Genomic DNA, 19,307 nt, shown 5'->3' with positions numbered 1-19,307 from the left:
CTGGAAGATTGTTCACGAGGGACCATTTGCCAAGGTGTGGGCTGGGCTACAGGAGCTTGCAGAGGTTGCTCACGTTCCCAGCATCCAGCAAGAGTGTGGAGCTGCTCCCTCTGCGTCGGGAGGGCCAAGGGATGGGACAGCGTGGCCGGAGTCCAGACAGGGCTGGGACCTCAGAAGAAGAGCCCAATAGAAGCTGCATACACAGAACGCAGCGGCTGCCAGGATCCTTGTCTGATCATTCTCTGTGCCTGGCACTGGGTGAAGCCAAGGGGAGGGTCAGAGGGAAGAAAGTCTGTGTTGTAGTCTTGGAGGTCAGCCTCCCCGAGAAGGGCAGACGATGGGTTTGTGCGGCGGGTCAAGGCGGCAGCCAGAGAACAACCAGCGGCACAGGGAACTCGTGTTTGTGGAGTAGGACCTGGTCGCCCAGCACTGTGGACGGCAATTTACAAATGTGATTCCTGCCGTCCCCGAATGTGTGGGCGCAGTGGAAACACCCTGGAGCTTTCTGACAATGGCACTTTCAGACCTACTGAATCAGAATCACCGGGTAAGGGTGCCCAGGAACCTGTACTTTTAAAAAGCCTCTCTCTGGGGCGCCTGGGTGGTTAATTCTGTTAAGCATCCGACTCCGCCTCAGGTCACAATCTCGTGGACTGTGAGTTCGAGCCCCGCGTCGGGCTCTGTGCTGACAGCTCAGAGCCTGGAGCCTGTTTCGGATTCTGTGCCTCCTTCTCTCTCTGCCCCTCCCCTGCTTGCGCTCTGACTCTCTCTCAAAAATAAACATTAAGAAAAATTAAAATAAATGAAAACAAAAAGCCTCTCTCTGGGTCATTCTGATGCATGGCTAGAGTTTGTAGTCATTTATTTGGCTGAATTATTACAACATCCTGGTGAGGTAAGGATTTTTATTTTCATCGTGAAGGTCCAGAAACTCAGGCCATTGACACGGCCGCTCTGAGCTGGGGCTGGGCTTTGACCTCACCTGTGTTACCTTGAAGCTCCAGGTCATTTTCCTGTAGCATATCACCTCCACATATTCTCTGCAGAACACCTAATGAGACTGGGTTTCAATTTTCTAGACACGTGCTGAACATCTCTTATGTTCAGATGCAGGCTTTCTGACAAGTGTGTGACTTGGCTGACTGACGAGGAGTTTGGCCAAGTACAAGAGAGGGGACTCTGGCCAAGAATGAATGTAGTGACTATGGCTATGTAGAACAAGCGTCTGGAGGGCTGCGCACGAGGTTTAGACAGGGCATGTCAGAAGCGTTCTTGGAAAAAGTGGGCAGGGTTCCCTGATCTGCCCCAGAGAGATGGAGGAGTTCACAGTCATATTCCTGCCTCTGAAACTCCAAGCAATCCCTGTGGGAAAGGACTGAGGGAGCCCACAGGGACCAGGGTGCTTGTACGGGATTAGGGATGCTCGCTGGGGAGCCCCACTTGGGGGTCCAACACCCTAAGTCAGGGGTCAGCAGATCACCAAGGACAAACCTAAGAAGGGTGAACTTGATCTAAAGAAGTGTTCGTTGTTAGAGGCCAAAGACCAGGAGGCATGACGGTGACCAGAAGGGCTTTTCTGGAGACAAAATGACACTAAATGCTTAAAAATTTAGAGGCAGCTCAGAGAAGGACCAGTTCCACTGCATTAGTTAATAGAAGGGAGACGTAGCACATAGGGAAAGCCTCTTTTGCTCTGTCTGCTCCATGGAGGAGAACGTTCTTGGGGTGAGAGGGAGAAGGGAGGCTGGAGAAAGAAGAAAGTTCTGGAAGACGGCACCTACCTGCATAAGAGAGTTTGTGCTTCCTGGGGGCTGGGTGGTTACATTCTGGGACAAGAGAGCACGCCAAGGCACTGGGGCCCGCTGGGCAATCTGTGGGGCACGGTGGAGGAGGAGACGGGTGCCAGAAGAGGGGACGTGGGCACGAGGCAGGCTACCTTCCAAAGAGGGGAAGGAAGTGAGCTGCTGAGCTGGCGGCACACACAGAGTGAGATGCTGGAGTTGTTTGGCGAAGGGGTTCTTTGTGTCCATCCGGAGGAGAAGCAACGGTCATTAGGAACCAAGTAACGTGGAAGACAAAGCAGCCAGTGGAACTGGTTGAACTACATGAACAGAACTCGATGATACTGGCATGGCCAGACTGAGATGGTCGGGAGGGTGTCGCAGGAGATACCAGTAAGGGGACTTGGGATATTTTCTTTTTCCTGCTAAACAGAAAACCAACAGAGTCATCTGCCTTCAAATCCTGGAAGGGATAGCATTTGACCAAAGGTTTTAGGGGTGGGAAGAGGGCCACCGGACTCAGGAAGGTCTGTGTTGGTGCAAGAAATGTGAGAATTCTGACAGTCGTGGCTGGGTCAAGGCAGAATGGTGCTTCCTTGGGGCTAGTGAGTTCCCACTGCTGGGACTGTCCAAGCACAGATGGAATGACGGCTTGCAGGGACCCGCTCTGTTAAGAACACAAAGTACAGCCACACGTAAATTAACAAAGAGTAGAGGAAAGTGCCTTTTGGGTGTGATTTCAGTGCTTAAAACAGAATGAGAATCAACACGCTAACAAATGTTTACTACAAGTCTCATTTGTATGATGCTCGCTGTGGGGGATGCAGGCTCATAGCACAGGGCCGCAGGGGGATTACAGGGGTCCCCCAGGGGGTCAAGAGAGCCCTCAGAGGGACAACTTCCCAGCAGGGGAGACGGATCTTAAGTATCTTCCCAGTAGAGGATCCAGGTACTAAAGAAGCAGTCAGAAGCCGACCAAACGTTCCAAGGTGTTTAGGATGCTCTATGAGTAGACAAAGGAGCACACTATAAAATGGGTGGTCAGGGAAGGCTTCCTGGAGGAAGTGACATTTAAGCTGTGATTTGAAGGACCAGTTTTCTATGTACGCAGCCTTAAATTAACTATCTTAAATTATGGTTGTTCCTTTCATACACCCCAAATCTAATGTGGAGGCAACAAATACGAGAAAAGCCCAGACCAACATGCTTTTTTACAGCAGTGGATACAGTTACTGCCAGCTGCCAATGCAGATCTTCTGTCCAGGCCTTTCGCACTGAAAGAGGTGGACGGTCTGGAGGGCCCTCCTGGAAATCTGAGGTCATGGAGTCCGGGTTCCTCCCCAGTGACTCTCCTGGGACGCATTCTATCTCAAACTGGGTTCACCGCGCTCCAGGGCTGCGTGAACATCTCAGCCACCCACCAGGCTGGTCCTGTGTGTGGCTGAAAGAGAGGATGACAGATGGATGGAACCTGACTGCAGCCACACCACAGAGAAGGAGCTCTCCTACCTGCGTGATGTAGAGCCCGATCAGTTTGTAATTTGGAAATGCCGTGGAGAGGATTCTTAGATTTGGGTCGCAGGTAAATTAAGTGCCATCAGTATTTACTGAGTGCTCCCAACATGACAGGCACCATGCTAGATGTTGGGACCTAGGGGCACACGATCCCAGAGTTCCTGCCTTCAGGGAACTTATGGGGAGCGCTGGGGGAGGGCGCGCACTGAGGACTCTTAAATGGGCGACACCGACGGTCTTGGAGGCATTCGATCCCTAAGCACTGGGTGCACGCTAGAGTAAGAGTGAAAGCTGCTATTTAATAGAGGTTTGCCATCTGCCAGACACAGGGGAAAGTGTTTTAAAGCAGCTCCCGTCTTTAAAGAATATTCACCAAATACGCATTGGGTGCCCACAGCATGCTGGGTGCTGTGCTGGGTGTTGGGGAAACGGGTTGGGGGAAACTCAATCTGGTGGCACGGGGACTTCCAGCCCAGTGAAGATGGCACACCCACCAGCAAGTCACACTTGCAATGGCCCTCATCCCACGGAAGGTGGCATTTGTGGTAGCAGGGCTTAGAACTTCTCGGTGGGCAAAACGCAACCCACGACCGCGTCATAAAAGTGTCGGTCCTCCCTGAGGTCATTAACAAATCTGATGCAATCCCAATAGCAATGCCAAGAATATTTTTATGGAGCTAGACAGGTTGATGCGGATGGCTCCATGTGTAGAAAGCTAATAAGACACTGAAAGGAAAAGTCGTAAGGGTGAACCAGGGCCACCAGAAGTGGAACCACAAAGCCTGCGTGACTACTGCAGTCTAGTGCCGAGGCAGAGATGGACAAAACGGTGGCATTGACTAGAAAGTCCAGAAAGAGACACAGGTGCACGTGGAAAGCCAGGGGGCGATAAAAGTAACATCTGGAACCAGTGGGGAAAGGTGGGCTTTTTAGTAAATCATGTTGGGGCAGGAGGATTCCCATCTGGGAAAAGGTCAAAGTAGAGCCAAATCTCCCAGCATATCCAGGAATCAACTCCAAATGGATTAGAGATCTCAATTTTAAAGAGCAAGAGAAAGAAACCATACACATAGGAAGCAGGGGAGATCGTTTTATAGCCCGGTTGTAGAGAACAGCTTTTCTAACTTGACTCGACATCCAGATGCGATAAAAGGAAATGTTGATAAACGTGGGAACAGAAAACACAAACAAACTGCCCACCACAGCCCAGCCGGGAAAGAAAGGAGATGATGCTCTAGGAGCACGCGAGCGGAGGCCAGAAATGCGTCCTTGCAGAGGTGACGTGAGGAGTGGGGTCTAAGGAGCAGGTGGGGGTAAGCATGGGAACCGTGTGGTCCAGGGAAGGGGGGCGGTTCTCCAGCCGGAGGACAGCCTGTGACCTTTGAAGGACTCGTCACAGGGAGGGGTTGTGGAGTCCCATGTCACAGAGGGGAATGCTGAGGGCAGGGGACCAGTGAAGGCACACGGCCAGGTAGACACAGGGCCAGCGGCGGAGCCAGGACAGGTTGTGCAACCACTGGACCATCACCGGCACCTGGACACCGGCACTGAGGCACTGACCCTGCTGTCCTGGGAGCCCGCCTGGGGACCCACGCCAAGAGCACAGAAGCCCGGGGTCCCGCAGTCAGTGCTCGGCCAGAGGCTGGCGGGGCCATCCCTCCCCTGCCCAGGACTCTGTGGACTGTCCCCATGATGTGCGCGTGCGTTTCTCTGGAGAGCTCACTGTTACCATCAGTTTCGGGGCCACTCTCTGCTAGCACATGCTGGCTTCACTAAGGAGTGTTTCCTTTCCTTCAAGACGGGCATGGCGGACCTTGGGATCCCTGGGCTCCTTCCTGACCTAGGTCTTTAGAACAAAGGCAGGGCCTCCTTGCTTCCCTTTGGCCCTGGAAACCCGTTTCTCCCAGTTCCTAAAGAGCCCTGTTTGGGCCAGCACCGTCTCCAGCCTGCTGGCCGTCACTGTGCCCCCGCCTCCAGCCTGCGCTGGCTGTCCTATCCGCTGATGACAGTGCCCCAGGCAGCCATGGAGGGCCTCTCCCGAAGCCCCCCTGGGCCCCGTGCACGCATGGCTCACTGCCAGGTCTCTGTTGGGACTCTGGGTCACAAGCTGCTCTAGCGTGCGTTCCCCACCCAGCTGCGCACTGCAAGTCTCAAGTGCTGTTTCTAAAACCCCCGTTCTTGGGAGTTCTTAGCGTTCAGGCATTGCTTCAGGGACACTCCACCCTCGGCCGTCCTTTCCAGCTCCTGCCACCCTCTCGTCCTGCCCCTTGCTCACTCGTGCTGAAGCATTCCTCACTCACGACCTGCCTCCAGCTGCCCCGAGCTTTGGCTGTCACCAGGGTCTCAGCTCAAAAGATACTGTGCAGATCACGGACAGTGTCACCTAAAGTCTGGTGGCCGGAAAGGAAACAATAAGGCTATGCGTGGTCTGCGAGGAACTTGTTAACCCTACACATGCTGGCGAGGCTCTGATTCCTCTTATGAGAGGCAGGAAAAGTTCCCGCCAGAGGCCACACTGAGGTGTTCTCCCCTCGGCCTGATGGATCGTAGAGTTCCAAGTGACCCTGGCATTCGTGATCCCTTTAAGGGGATAAACGGACACACCTGTCACGGTCCTGACATTGGGTCTGTTTTACTCATGGCCCCTCTGCCGACCTGGCCCAACGCGGGCTTGTCCCTGCGGTCCTTCCAGGACGTCCCCTGCGGGGTCAGTGCCCGTCTCCGCCAGGAGCAGCTCTCCTGCCTCTGCACAGACTTGGCCCACGGACTCCAAGCACAGCTGGAGCCCAGGCTCTGGACGGAGTCCCCGTAGCGAGCAGCCACAGGGAAAATGGCACGTGAGGACAGCAAGGGGGGGCAGGAAAGAGGACATCAGTGGTCAGTGGCCAGGTGCTGTCCGTAGCTGCCCCCCTGCCGGCTGGTGGCAAGAACGCCAGGATGGCGGGCAGGGAGCAAGCCCGGGGCCCGGAGAGAAAGGAGGGGGCCCTGAGGCAGAGACAGGCCCCTGCACACAGACCGCACCCCAGAAAGGAAATGTGGAGTCCTTTGTGCAAGAAGAGAGACGAACCGGTAAAAGGAGCCCCCTCGGAGTTTCCGTGGAGTTCAGGTTTATTCTCACAGGTGATCGTGAATAACAAAGGAGAGCAGTAACAGGGCCTTTTGAAGTGGAAGTAAAGCTGGAGGGAATAAAGAGCTTACCTGATTTATTTTTGCACTCAATATCGTAGCCCGTGATGGGGCTGTTGCCGTCAAACCCCATGGTCCACCTGAGGGTGATTGTGCGAGCTTTCACGTCTTTGATCTCAATTTCGGGAGGGTCTGGGGGCTCTGCGCAATCGACAGGAAAACCCGGGCTTAGTTCAAACATGGCTCAGACAGAGGACGCGGGTGGAAATGCTGACTACGGCTCCCGAAAAGCCCTGTCAGCCTTTGACAGCAGCTGAAACTTTTACCTGGAAGCAATTTTTTTTCCTATTCGCATAGCAGGGACGAGAAATTCCACTTTTCCCCAAATGCCAATGTTTACAGCAGGGCTCTGTAAGCAGGCTTTTATCGCGGGGCTGGGCCACCAAACAAGGATGTCACTCTTCTGGTTTGGAATCTCGAACTCAAAAGAATGTCTGGGCTTCAAATGTTAAACTTCCCGTGTCATTTGCACCGTTTGGCGTAAGGATTCCTAAAGGTGGGCTGACCAGGCACACTGTTACACGTGGTGCACTCCGTGGGCCCGCAGGGTCACCTGACCCAATTCCTTTAAGAATTTGCTCCCTGTGTTTTGGGGGCTGCACCTTGACATCCTCATGGGCACTGCAAGAAACTGTTTTGACACCAGCTGTGTGCATGTTCAACATTTTCTGGGAATCAGGAGCTGTTACGTAGCAAGCTGAGCCCACACAGGGGTCTGAGCCTGGGCATACACTTGGGGATGGGGGGGGCATGGGACAAGCTGAGGGCAAAATACAGGCTGGCACACCGCCCCCCGCCCCCAGTGGAATACGTGTGATCTTCCTCGGACAGTCCTGGCGGCCCAAGAACAAAGGAAAGGGTTTAAGTGCGTGCCATGGTGATGTGGGGAAACTAAGGCAAATGAAAAATGAAGTTCCCTACTGCCTACAGCCCACTGACAAGTCCTTGAGACCAGCAGAGTGCCTTCCCTCTAGGAGCTCAGCTGCCTCAAGGATGACACTTTGCTGGGGGCAAAAGGGAATCTTGCCTTAACATTGTCCCAACCTCGAGGACCCTGTAAGTCTGCTTCCTTTATCTCAACTCCCCCAAGATATACGCTGGTGACCCTACTCCAAGCTTCTGGCCCCTGATATAGATCTGAAGGGGCTCGTGACTGAGGTTTTATTAAATGGTAATAAATGGTGTTTCCTTAGCAACAGCTAGCCCCTCAAGGTCCTGGAAACCTTGCTTCCAAAATACCTTAGAGACTTACTCTATCCTGGACCCCCTCCTAACCTGAGGGTAGAGAACGAGCTACCCCTCACGACCCCAGTGCAGCTCTTCCTGTCCACGGGTTCTGTCCCCGTGCTTTCATAAAATCACCTTTTTGCACCAAAGACGTCTTCAAGGATTCTTTCTTGGCCATCAGCTCCAGACCACCCCACCGCCATCCCCAAACCTCCTCACTTACTGTCCTAAAAGCCGTGTTTTCCCCCAATTTGGTCTCCTTCCTACCTTGCACTGTGAGCTGAATTATTCCACGGTCCTCCCCATAAGAATTGATAGCATGACAGGAGAAGAAGCCAGAATCTTCTCTAACAGTTGGCAAAATCTATGTGTAAAGCAGAAAGAAATCCATCTTATCCAGTAGTATGGAGCAAGGACAACTAAAAGGACTTTTGATGATAAAAATCTCTCCATTGCTACCCTTCCGGTCCCCAGCACACCCGCACACGTGCACACACACCCCCGAGAGCAAATTATTTCAGTGCAATTGTAACGGTGTAGATGGATAGGTTCGACGTACGTTATCAGTGTCAGCTGGTTCTCGTTAAATTGGATGTGTAATTTATGTAGGATGCCATGGTCAGGTTGATGTATATTCCATATATATATATATATATATATATATATATATATATATATATATTTTTTTTTTTTTTTTTTTTTTTTTTTTTTTTTTTCTCATGGTGTGTGCTTAGAGTATCCAGAGTGCCTAAAGAAGCAGACCTATAAATCCTGCAGTAAATGCTTGGTCCTACAGGACCCTCATTAGAGTTCTCTCTAGAAGGACTCTAGGATTGGACCTGTGAGTGAATCAATATCAGTGTTTCAAACACAGGGCTTTTTTTTTTTTCTCTGTGTGGGCTATAGCATCATTCACCCCAACCCCCTGCCACTAAAAACACCACTCAGTTAACTACCACTAGTACTAAAAAAATCTAAGAGGGGCGCCTGGGTGGCTCAGTCGGTTAAGCGGCCGACTTCGGCTCAGGTCGTGATCTCGCGGTCCGTGAGTTCAAGCCCCGCATCGGGCTTTGTGCTGACAGCTCAGAGCCTGGAGCCTGTTTCGGATTCTGTGTCTCCCTCTCTCTGGCCCTCCCCCCTTCATGCTTTGTCTTTCTCTGTCTCAAAAACAAATAAACGTTAAAAAAATTAAAAAAAATAAAATAAAAAAAAATAAAAAAATCTAAGAGACGACAATACTTTTTTTCTAGTTTTTGTGATCCTATGTGAAAGACAGAAGCTTTTCTGTTGGATTTGTCCAAGAAAAGCAAACCACTTTTCCTTAGAAAGCCCATCCAATTTGTTTCTTTTTACAGCATGTTAAAACATGTGCACAGCATAAGATGCCATTTTTCTGGGATTAATTATCATTAAGAGACTCGATTCCTACCTTTTTTTTTTTTTTTTTTTTTTTTGGTTTTTACTACCGTTGGGTTCCCTGCCATGCTCATTGTAATTTTATTCTTAATAACATTTAAAGTAAAGCACTGTTTTTGCAGGCTGCTCAGGAATCTTGCTGTAAGAAGTGGGAAAGAAATGGTAGTCCTGGAAGATTATCTGCTGTTCATCACCCGCATGCCCCAGCTTAGGTCAAAGGACAGGATTATTCTGCTGACAAAGTTAGATGCTGATCCGCTGTGTTTGACGCGTTTTACCTGCAGCGTTGAGATCACTTCCTCTCCCACCTCCTTGGTGGACACAAGGTAACGGGCCATCTCGGGGTTAATGATACGGTCCTCCTTCTCCCAGCGGACGATGATGGGCTTCTCGCCATGGGCTGCACAGCTCATTTCCTTCTTTTGACCCTGAGTGGCTAGGGTCGTATTTGGATAGGACGTTATCATCGCAGGAACTGAAAATCCAAGAAGGACACGACTTATTTGGCAAAGCAGGATTCTTGACTTCCCACCTCAACACTCAGCTAAATCTGGCTTAAAGGGGTGTTTCCTTGAGGGGCGTCTGGGGGGGCTCAGTCGGTTAAGTGTCCAACTCTTGGTTTTGGCTCAGCTCACGATCTCACGGTTTTGTCAGTTCAAGCCCTGCGTCAGGCTCTGCACTGACAGTGTGGAGCCTCCTCGGGATTTTCTCTCTCTCTCTCTCTGCCCCTCCCCACCCACATTGTGCTTTCTTTCTCTCAAAATAAATAAATAAACATTTTTAAAAAAGAGCTGTTTCTTTGAAATAAAATGTATTCAAGAAACCGCTGAGCACGAATCATGAACAGAAAAGGGGCAAGGTGGCAGAAAAGTGAAACCTGACGAAATGAGCCCTAAGCTCATTCATTCAGAAGTTGCCATGGGATTTCGTATTCAGGGGGCGCTGCTCTCTTCCCGGCCCACCGAGGGCACACGTCGGTCACGGAATATAGCCTGTGTCCCCGAGGACACATAGGAAAACAATTTTACTTGCTGAACAGATGGGAGAGGGGGCTTCCAGTAGCAAATGACAGTTTCTAACCCTGATTTTCAACTGTGGAACTCTGAAACCTTATCGAGCAACTTAGGCTGGGGCCCTGATCGCTGCTGACCCATCCTCGAAGTGACTTCTAGATATACCCACCGTTGTTACAAACTGTCACCGTCGCCCAGAGACCCCAGACCCACCCTTCTCCCGTAACATATGGCAGGCCATCTCATCCCCAGCGCACCAAGAAAACAGAAACCTCTCTTTGTGCAACTTCTCAAGTTCCCTGTCTCCCACCTCAAAATTCATCTAAAGACCTCCATTCTTGGCCATGTGCTGGGTGACGTAGGACTCTGCTCCCACCCCATACACCACTTAGAGATGCAGGGCGGCACAAAACAAGCATCCTTTTAAATGCGCACGCAGCTTCTAAGAAAGTGAGAGAAATCCCAGGAGCCGGAAGCAGAAGTGGCTGTTGAAAGGCCAGAGGTATTATGATGTTGGAGGCAGGGAGTTGAAAGTGGGACCTTCAAACCAGGCTGCTCAAAGGGCCCTACCTTCAGAGTGAGGACCTGCAACAAGGACAACCGGACCCACACGGGGGGAAGGGAAAAGCAAACAGCCTTGGCTTGTGTTATGGACGAAGAGAAAAAAAAAAAAAGCCTCCCCGGAAAACCCACAGCTGGTCTGCCTCTATGTGGGTTTGGGGTTAAATTCACGCTAAAGGGGCAATACGCTGGTGTTCCTACTTGGGCCGTGGGCCCGAAGATCCTAGCGAAAGAGACACGAACACACCCCAGTGGGAGGCACACTCCATCCATGCCCATCGGATCTCTCCTGGCCCGTGCTGGGTCCCGTCTTCCCCACAGTGTACTGGAGTGGGTTGAGACATACCACAACGAGTAAGAAACCTACCGGCTCTGTAGCCTGGACGCCCGCAGGAGAACCCACACTTTGAAGTTTCTCTACAGTCGGCGGGTGTGTGGCAGAGATTAGGAGGCGTGGAGTGGACAGACTAACTGAAGGGAAGAAACACCGTGGGCCCCGCATTTTATCCTCGGTGGTGGTGAGATCCCCCTTCCAGCACAACTGAGGGAAAGCCAGACTGGCGCATGGGCCCCAGCCTTCGATCCCGATCACTCACTTCCTCTAGCCGCTTCAAGAAAAAAATTTAATCTTTACCAACAGCTTTTTTGAGGTCTTATTTACATGCCATAATATTTACCTGTTTTAAGTGCACAGGGGAAAGGGTTTGTCCATTGTAGTAGTTTTCTAGGAGAGCTGAAACAAATCACCACGAGCTGGGTGGCTTCCAACAACAGAAATCTGTTCTCTCACAGTTCTGGAGGCCAGTCCAAAATCAAGGTGAAGGCAGGGCCATGCTCCCTCCGAACTTCTAGGGAAGAATCATTCCCTGCCTCTTCCAGCTTCCGCTGGCCCCCACGATCCTTGGCTTGTGGCCACAACTCTCCCATCTCTGTCCACACTCACGTCATGTTCTTCCTTAAGGGTTTCCCCGGGTCTTCATATGGATTTCTTATAAGGATACCAGTCATTGGATTTAGGACCCACCCTCATGCAGTATGACTTCATCTTAACTAATTACATCTGCAAAGACCTTATTTCCACACGAATTCACATTCTGAGGTTCATGTAGGCATGAGTTTTTTTGGGGGGGCTCATACACATATATTTGTATTATCCAACACACACACACACACACACACACACACACACACACACACACACTATTACAACCCAACAGAAGTACATACAGTTGTATAGTTACCACCACATCAAATTTGGTTTTATTTTTTTTTAAAGGAAAATCATTTTAGTAAGTTTATTTTTGAGAGAGACAGGGAGAGAGAGAGAGAGAGAGAGAGAGAGAGAGAGAGAGCAGAGGATGGCAGAGAGAGAGGGAGAAGAGAATCCCAAGCTGACAGCACAGAGCCTGATGTGGGGCTCTATCTCATGAACTGCGAGATCGTGACCTGAGCCCAAATCAAGAGTCAGATCCTTAGCTGACTGAGCAACCCAGGTGCCCCAACCATATCAATTTTTAGAGCATGTACATTATCCCAAAAGGATTCCCCTGTCCATTTATAGTCCTTTCCTACTCCCCATTCCAGGCAAACAGTAATCAATACTCTGTCCTTCTAGATTTGCCTTTTCTGGACATTTCCTACAAATGGGATCCCATAGCAGGTATTCTTTTGTGTCTAATTTTTGCCTTTTTCCCCCCACTGAGAATGTTTTCCAGGTTAAGCCATAGTGTAGCATGTATCAGCATTTTCCTTTTTTTTAAAAAAATTTTTATACATTTTTAAAAAATATGTATTTATCTTTGAGAGAGAGAGAGAGAGAGTGTGAGACAGGGAGGGGCAGAGAGAGAGGGAGACACAGAATCCAAAGCAAGCTCCAGGCTCTAAGCTGTCAGCACAGAGCCTGATGTGGGGCTCGAACCCACGAAGTGTGAGATTGTGACCTGAGCCGAAGTTGGACGCTTAACCAACTGAGTCACCCAGGCGCCCTTATCAGAGCTTCTTTTTTGTTGCTGAATAATACTGCATTGCACGGGATTAACACATTTCGTTTATTCATTCACAGTTGACACACATTGGAATTGTTTCCACTTTTGGGATATTATGAATAATGCTGCTACGAAGATTTGCATGAAGGTTCTCGCTTAGACCTATGGTTTCACTTTTCCCAGGTAGATCTCTACTAGAGAAACCGCTGTGTCACACGGAAATTCTACGTTTCACGTTCTGACGAACTGCCACATTGTCATCCCAAGTGGCTTCACCATTTTTACAATCTCTGTGTCAGAAGACAGAGCACAGAAGAGGAAGTGGGGGGAATGTTTCCCGTGAACCATAAAAGCAGGGTGAAGCTATAGGTGAGCTCCAGCTTGATGCTCACTGGCTGTAGAAAGCTCAGCGCCAACCCAGTGCTGCCACCGCAGAGGTGAGGGTGGTGAGGAAGGTTCCAGGAGAGGCTGACCCATGCCAACTGGGAGAATGAGGCAAACACAGGGGATGGAGCCCCTCCTTCTCTGAGATCAGGGCCTGCGAGCAGCATGAGAAGGCTCCACTGAGCTATGATCCTGGGACAACAGATGGGGACCTTCTCAGTGTATTCCAATTCCTCACCCCACTGAGGGGAAGGGACTACAGCCCTGGGAGTTCACCAGCCCCATTCGCTGGTCCAGATAGTCACCAACTGAGGGGCCCTACCCAGACAGGGGGCTGAATGTGCATGCCATTTGGAGGGGCCAAAGGGAGACACGGTGTCCCTCTCCAAGGGCATCCTTCAAGGGGGAGGCTCTAGGGCGAGCAGGCAGTAGAGTGGACCACTACCTCTTATTTGATACTCCTGCCTGCAATTTTGCACCATCCTTTGTCAAGGGTTTGAAGGCTACAGAAAACCTCTGCACAGGACAGGAGGCATGGAACTTGGACATCTGGTGTGCAGAAGGGCAGCTGAAAGGGAAAACTCCCACCCTGACCAAGGGAGAAGTGGACAGGTGCACTGAATATTTGCGCCTGGGGCAGTGCGGGGGACATCCGCTTTCTTGCATGGAGCCTTGTGTGTGATCCCACCCTGCCCAGTGCACTGTGATGCAAGCTCATTATAGTGCAGGGGACCACTTTCTGGAACATAGTTATGGGGAGAGGCCAGACCAGCCTGTGAGGCTCTTCCCATATGTCTCCTTATCACTTTCCCTTTAAGCACAGAGTGAGGATTTCGTTTAGAGTGGCACCGTTTCAGAAAACCCCAACCACAGGAAATATATTTAAGGGGAAAAGGAAGCAATCATAAATTGTGTCTAAGAACACCCAAATAGCCCTAAAATATCTACAAAATGCAAACATGTTAGCAGTAGGAGAAACTGGATGCTCTTTCAAAGTCTCTTCGTGTTCATGGGCAGAACAGATGAGTATAGTTCAATTACTTTCCTGCCTACAGCAGATTAACACCCTCCCTGGAGACAGCAGCTGGTTATTCCCCGGGTAGAACCAGAAAGAAAAGCGGAACTGCCCAAGAGCTGACATGAGAGATGATGGCAGAATGACACAAATCCCGAGATCATGGTGACCAGGCCCACGTGGGCTCACAAACACGATGTCTCTCTTCCCCGCACCCTGTGCTCAACATGCCCCCATACCAAGAAGACCATTACTCCATCATCATGGGTTTCCAAATGATGACCCTCGACCATTGAGAAAATGTTACACTGGCCTGGTGTGGTTTGCTTAATAAGAGATAGGACTATTTTAAGTATTCGAGAAGATTCCTTTCCAAAATGGTTAATAAAAACATTTTAAGTGTCCAAGAGGGTAGGAGAAATAAGTTGTGTAGACATTTTATTCATGCAAAGGCATGGGATGAACTCAACATCTCTCTATGAGCATCCCTCGATGTCTTCCCTTGAAAATAGGCCAGGAAGGAAGGGGGTAGCAACCATTTTCCCCCAAGAGATTTGGAGAAAGAATCAGGGGCACCTGTTGAATACTGGAAGTGTCAGTTGAACATCGACCCTTGGCAAATGTCCTCAGCGGTGGGGTGCTGGCTACGTAGGATGTATTCAGGCATGCTCATTAATGCATTAAGTCAGGGTCTTTGCCACTGTGAAAAATTCCTTTCTGTGATCATGGTAAACTCCGTATTTGTGTATGTTATCAAATTACTTAGACATGTGAAATGCAGTTGAGTTTTTAATTAAAAAAATGTTCTAAGGATCCAAATTATTTGAGAATCTCCCAAGAGGCTTTCTTTTGCTCCAACAACCACATGATCTTTTAAAGACAGGAATTGGGGGGCGCCTGGGTGGCTCAGTCGGTTAAGCGTCCCACTTCGGCTCAGGTCACGATCTCATGGTCCGTGAGTTCGAGCCCTGCGTCGGGCTCTGGGCTGATGGCTCAGAGCCTGGAGCCTGCTTCCGATTCTGTGTCTCCCTCTCTCTCTGCCCCTCCCCCGTTCATGCTCTGTCTCTCTCTGTCTCAAAAATAAATAAACGTTAAAAAAAAATTAAAAAAAATACAGACAGGAATTGGTTGCCTATTGTAAGACTCACTGGATAAAACTGAGGGCAAAAAATGTGGATAGAAATAGGAAAAATGATTCAAATATCTGAGATCAAGACAGTCTGTTATGTCTAACCCATAATTGTCAACTTGTTGCTAAAAAAGACACGTAGATAACAACATATTTGCTCTCACTTGGGATGTATGTTGATGTGTGGATTTATCTGGGGGTTAAAGCAAAGGGTCACTTGGCGGCTTTGCATCCACTAGGTCTGTGACAACCATCGTGGACCTCACTGTAACAGATGTCGAACAATGGGGGCGTCTGGGGTGAGGGAGTGAGCCAAGGTGTACTGGTGGGGACGTGTGTAATGTTGATTGGTGGCTTCTGCATTTTAAATCCAACCCCAATCTCCAAGGTGGAGACCTCGGCAACAACGCCCAGGGCTGCAGGGATTTGGGGCCCTGGATGGGCTTGTTTGGCATCTCAAGCAGACACCGGTGGATTTGTATAGAACCACAGAGGGTGGGACTTAGGAGTTAATGAGTCAGTGCCTGTCCGCTCTTATAGATGCTACACCATCAGGCTCGGTTTATTGTTTTGTGGATTGTCTGGATTTTAAAAAGGGATGGAGAAAAAGTTAATGGCAAAGATTAAATGTCTGAAGCTATTACATTTTACATAGTGCCAAGTATTGTGAAACCATCCTTCCAGGATGCAAGGTTCAGCAAAGAAGTCTGATGCATCTGATTCAGCAAACAGTTCCCTCGCACCATTGACAAATGAATGACATTCCCCAATACTTCCTCCTGTTTTACTTCCGTCTTCCTTGTTACTGCAAATAAAAGCACCAAGAAACCTTTGCCTCGGAACAACACTGTTCAGTAGGAACAGCCATGTGGTAGCTACAGACATAAGGGTTCACAGAAAGGCAGCTAACGTATTTTATGAGAAGGAGTTGGCTCAATGGAATTGATGAGGCTGATATGGCCTATTTTATTATTATTTGTACATTTTGTTTTGGAGATCTGGTGGTTAAACGTTTCCTAGTGTACTGTTGGATGTATGCAGAAAAATTTGCAGACCAGAAAAAATAATACCAGCTGTCAAAATTGGCAGGTGGCTGTTGGGGGAAATTCTTCCGTGTGGGGGGGACCTTGTATGAAAGCAACACTTCTATCCCCTCCCCCGAATGGAGGGGCAATGACTAACCTGACTTGAGGGTTGGGGAGGAACTGACAAGTGTGACCCAGTTCCTTCCAGATATCTGTTGGCAGAGGGCACATGTTCCGATCTACAAACTTCCTGTAGTGAAAGAAGACGTGCCTGAGTGAGAGGTGTGTGCATCTCCAGCCTGGGCAGAGACTGGGGTAAGTCTCCCTAATTCTAGAATGTAGCATCTGCAAACACACATCTTCCAGAAAGCTAGTATCCAACCACTCTACTTCTGTGTCTATCTCTTGCTTGATTCTGAACTCAGGGGTATTATTTTGGGGGGCCCTCTTAAACTGTGACAGTAGGTATGGACTGTTCACCAAGCAGAAATTTCTAGTTACCTCTGGAAGCCCAGGTTCCTCTTTCCCCAGTTTTTAGCAAGAGACATTATTAAAAATATACCCTAATAAAAGAATGTATTTCCAAGTTCTTCTTGTAGTTGGGTGTTGCCAGCTCAAGCCAATGATGCATCCAGGTGTCCTAGGAGTTGAGCTCCCTTTGGGCTTTCTCGGTTTCCTCCTGTGCCAGCCTGACATCAGGGTCTGATACCTGGAGTTCCAGCTCCCATCTTGGACCTTGAGATGACTCTGGAGATGGGAGCCTGGGTCCTTGCTGACACCGTGAAGCTGTCATGCCCAAGCTGGCCCGCCTAACTCCAGAAAATAGTTATATGAGAAAGAAGCAAACTATTATGTTTATTTATTATTATTTGGGGCTTTTCTATAATAGGAGATTAAGAATTGTTTTGAGCTGACCTTAATCATGGGTCTTGACTCTTTAGGATGATATGGCAGATGTTCCATACTGAAAAAAAGTTTCTTTTTTAAAAATTTTTTAGAGAGAAAGAACGAATGAGTAGGGGAGAGGGGTGGGGGAGACAGAGGGGGAGAGAGGGAGAGAGAGAGAGAGAGAGAGAGAGAGAGAGAGAGAGAGAGAGAGAGAGAGAATCTTAAGAAGACTGCATGCTCAGTGCAGAGCCTGATGCAGGGATCAATCCCACGCCCCTGGGATCAAGACTTGAACTGAAATCAAGAGTCTGTCAACCGAGAGATCTACCCAGGCGCCACCCCAAAAAGCAATTTCTATTGGATGGCTTTGCAGAGAAAGATACAATGTGCAGCATATATAGTTTCCAAAGTGATCTTCAGTTGCAAACTCATGATTATAGGATGGGTTACCATCAGCCTATATAACAAGGTCGTTGCCCAAGTGTGAATCCTAGGTGTGCCACTTGTTTCCTGAGTGGCCCCAGATAGTCACTTAACTACACTGTGCCTCACTCGGTTTTGTTCTTTGTCCCAGGGAGACAATGATCGTTGAGAGGATTAAAGAGGCCAGCCTGCAGCAGGGTCAGTGCTAGATAAGCTTAGACTGATGGCATCCCCATGTGTCTGATGGCAGGGACTTGTGACGTCTTCAGATGAGGAATGGATGTGGACTTTTGTTTGGGGTCTGTGGTCTGCTCAGGACTTGGGGCACATCTTTTAGTAAAGACATTTTCAGTTTGGGCTCAAATCCATTAACCAAGATTTTTTTTCTCACAAGTGCCAAGTTCGAATTCATGGTAATTAAAGATTCCAGGGCCACAAAAGTGACCTTGAAAAAAAAAAACTGTGAATAAATCTGTTGTAGGTCCAAGAAGAAGAATATACTGACTTCTCCGTTTTCCTCTCCAAGCTGGGGAGTATGAATCAGAAACTGAAACTCACATATAATTTAGCTTTGAGACATGACCCCCCGGTCCCTCCAGTCAGGAGCCTGATTCCCGCAGACCCCTGAGTGGAGCACAGGATGGAGAAATTTTGGTAGCAGAGCTGGGTTCTAGAAACGAGTCCATATTAGTGCCTCACAGTGTCAGGGGTGTGTAAAGGCTACGACGGAGAGGGCTCCCTGATGGGCAGGAAAAAAGTTTGTAAAATGCCAGACGGGGAAAACAGAGAGAGTTCCCGTGGGGATATGGCATTTTATTCCCCGGATCGGGGCATTTTATCATTTCTCCTTCTCCTTCTTCTCCTTCTTTGGAGAGTGAACCAGTTCTGAAATAAGGGTTTCTGTCTTACCTCACGAGCTGCTATGCAGGGAAGCAAATGCTCGGTGAAGCTTGCTGTTCGCCCAGAATGTAATTTCCTATTCCTTAAAAATAAAAACCCATGGAAGAACATGTTACTGCTCCCCATGAAAAACACAGCATCGCTTTGAGAAGTTGTTTTCTGTTCTTTCCTTTTCCTAATAAGGAGAGGTTTAATTGCATTCCACATGGGAGCGATGCCTTGACAAAACCACCCGCCTCTGGCTTGTTAATGGTTTGCCCGTCTTCCTCTTCCAAAGATGCTATCTTTCTACTCACATTTGCCCTTTGGAAGACTGCCCCACCAAAATAGGTATTTAGCTCTGGTGAATAAACTCTGTCTTGAGTCACGAATGTTATGACCAGCTCATGTTTCCCTGGTCCACCCACATATTTTCAGCCTTTTAAAGAAATGGTCAAAAAGATTTTTTTTTTAAAAAAAGGATCATTACCATGGCTCCTTGCAATGCTAATGTTTGAAGGGATGACCTTTTCACCTGTCACAGTCATGGGTGCTGAGAGATGACAACGTATCAGCGGAGCAGTGCTTTTTGCACGGATTTCTGAAGCGTAACAAACGGATGGGGTAATTTAACAGGGATTGGTACCACGCAGAGGCGGTGGGCAAACCCTGCTAGCAAGGGCAAAGGAAAGCCAGACCAGGAAAGCTTTGTTCAGAGAGTGTGTGCTGTGCGCTTTTCCTGCCAAGTTACCCGCTACGGAAGGTGCCATTTTTACATTGTGATATGTTGGCTTGTAGATTTCCATCATACACCACGATACCATCTAATAGCACCTCCCTGTTCAGGAAATCTGTGCTCTTATGGCACAAGGGGGCATCA

At 49.1% G+C, this 19,307-nt stretch overlaps 1 protein-coding gene across 1 annotated transcript in view; it reads right to left on the bottom strand.

The window, feature by feature from the left end:
* DSCAM (DS cell adhesion molecule) overlaps positions 1-19,307 on the bottom strand; it is a 763,813-nt gene that overhangs the window by 134,687 nt on the left and 609,819 nt on the right. The window contains exons 13-15 of the mRNA XM_042956621.1: positions 9,404-9,600; positions 7,977-8,073; positions 6,495-6,623 (exon numbers count right to left, since the gene is read on the bottom strand). Of these exons, the coding sequence (XP_042812555.1) occupies positions 6,495-6,623; positions 7,977-8,073; positions 9,404-9,600 (423 nt within the window). The remainder of the gene's footprint in view (positions 1-6,494; positions 6,624-7,976; positions 8,074-9,403; positions 9,601-19,307) is intronic.

Source organism: Panthera tigris, chromosome C2 (assembly GCF_018350195.1).
Source record: "Panthera tigris isolate Pti1 chromosome C2, P.tigris_Pti1_mat1.1, whole genome shotgun sequence".
Lineage (NCBI taxonomy): Eukaryota > Metazoa > Chordata > Mammalia > Carnivora > Felidae > Panthera > Panthera tigris.
This window is presented reverse-complemented; position numbering and strand designations above follow the sequence as displayed.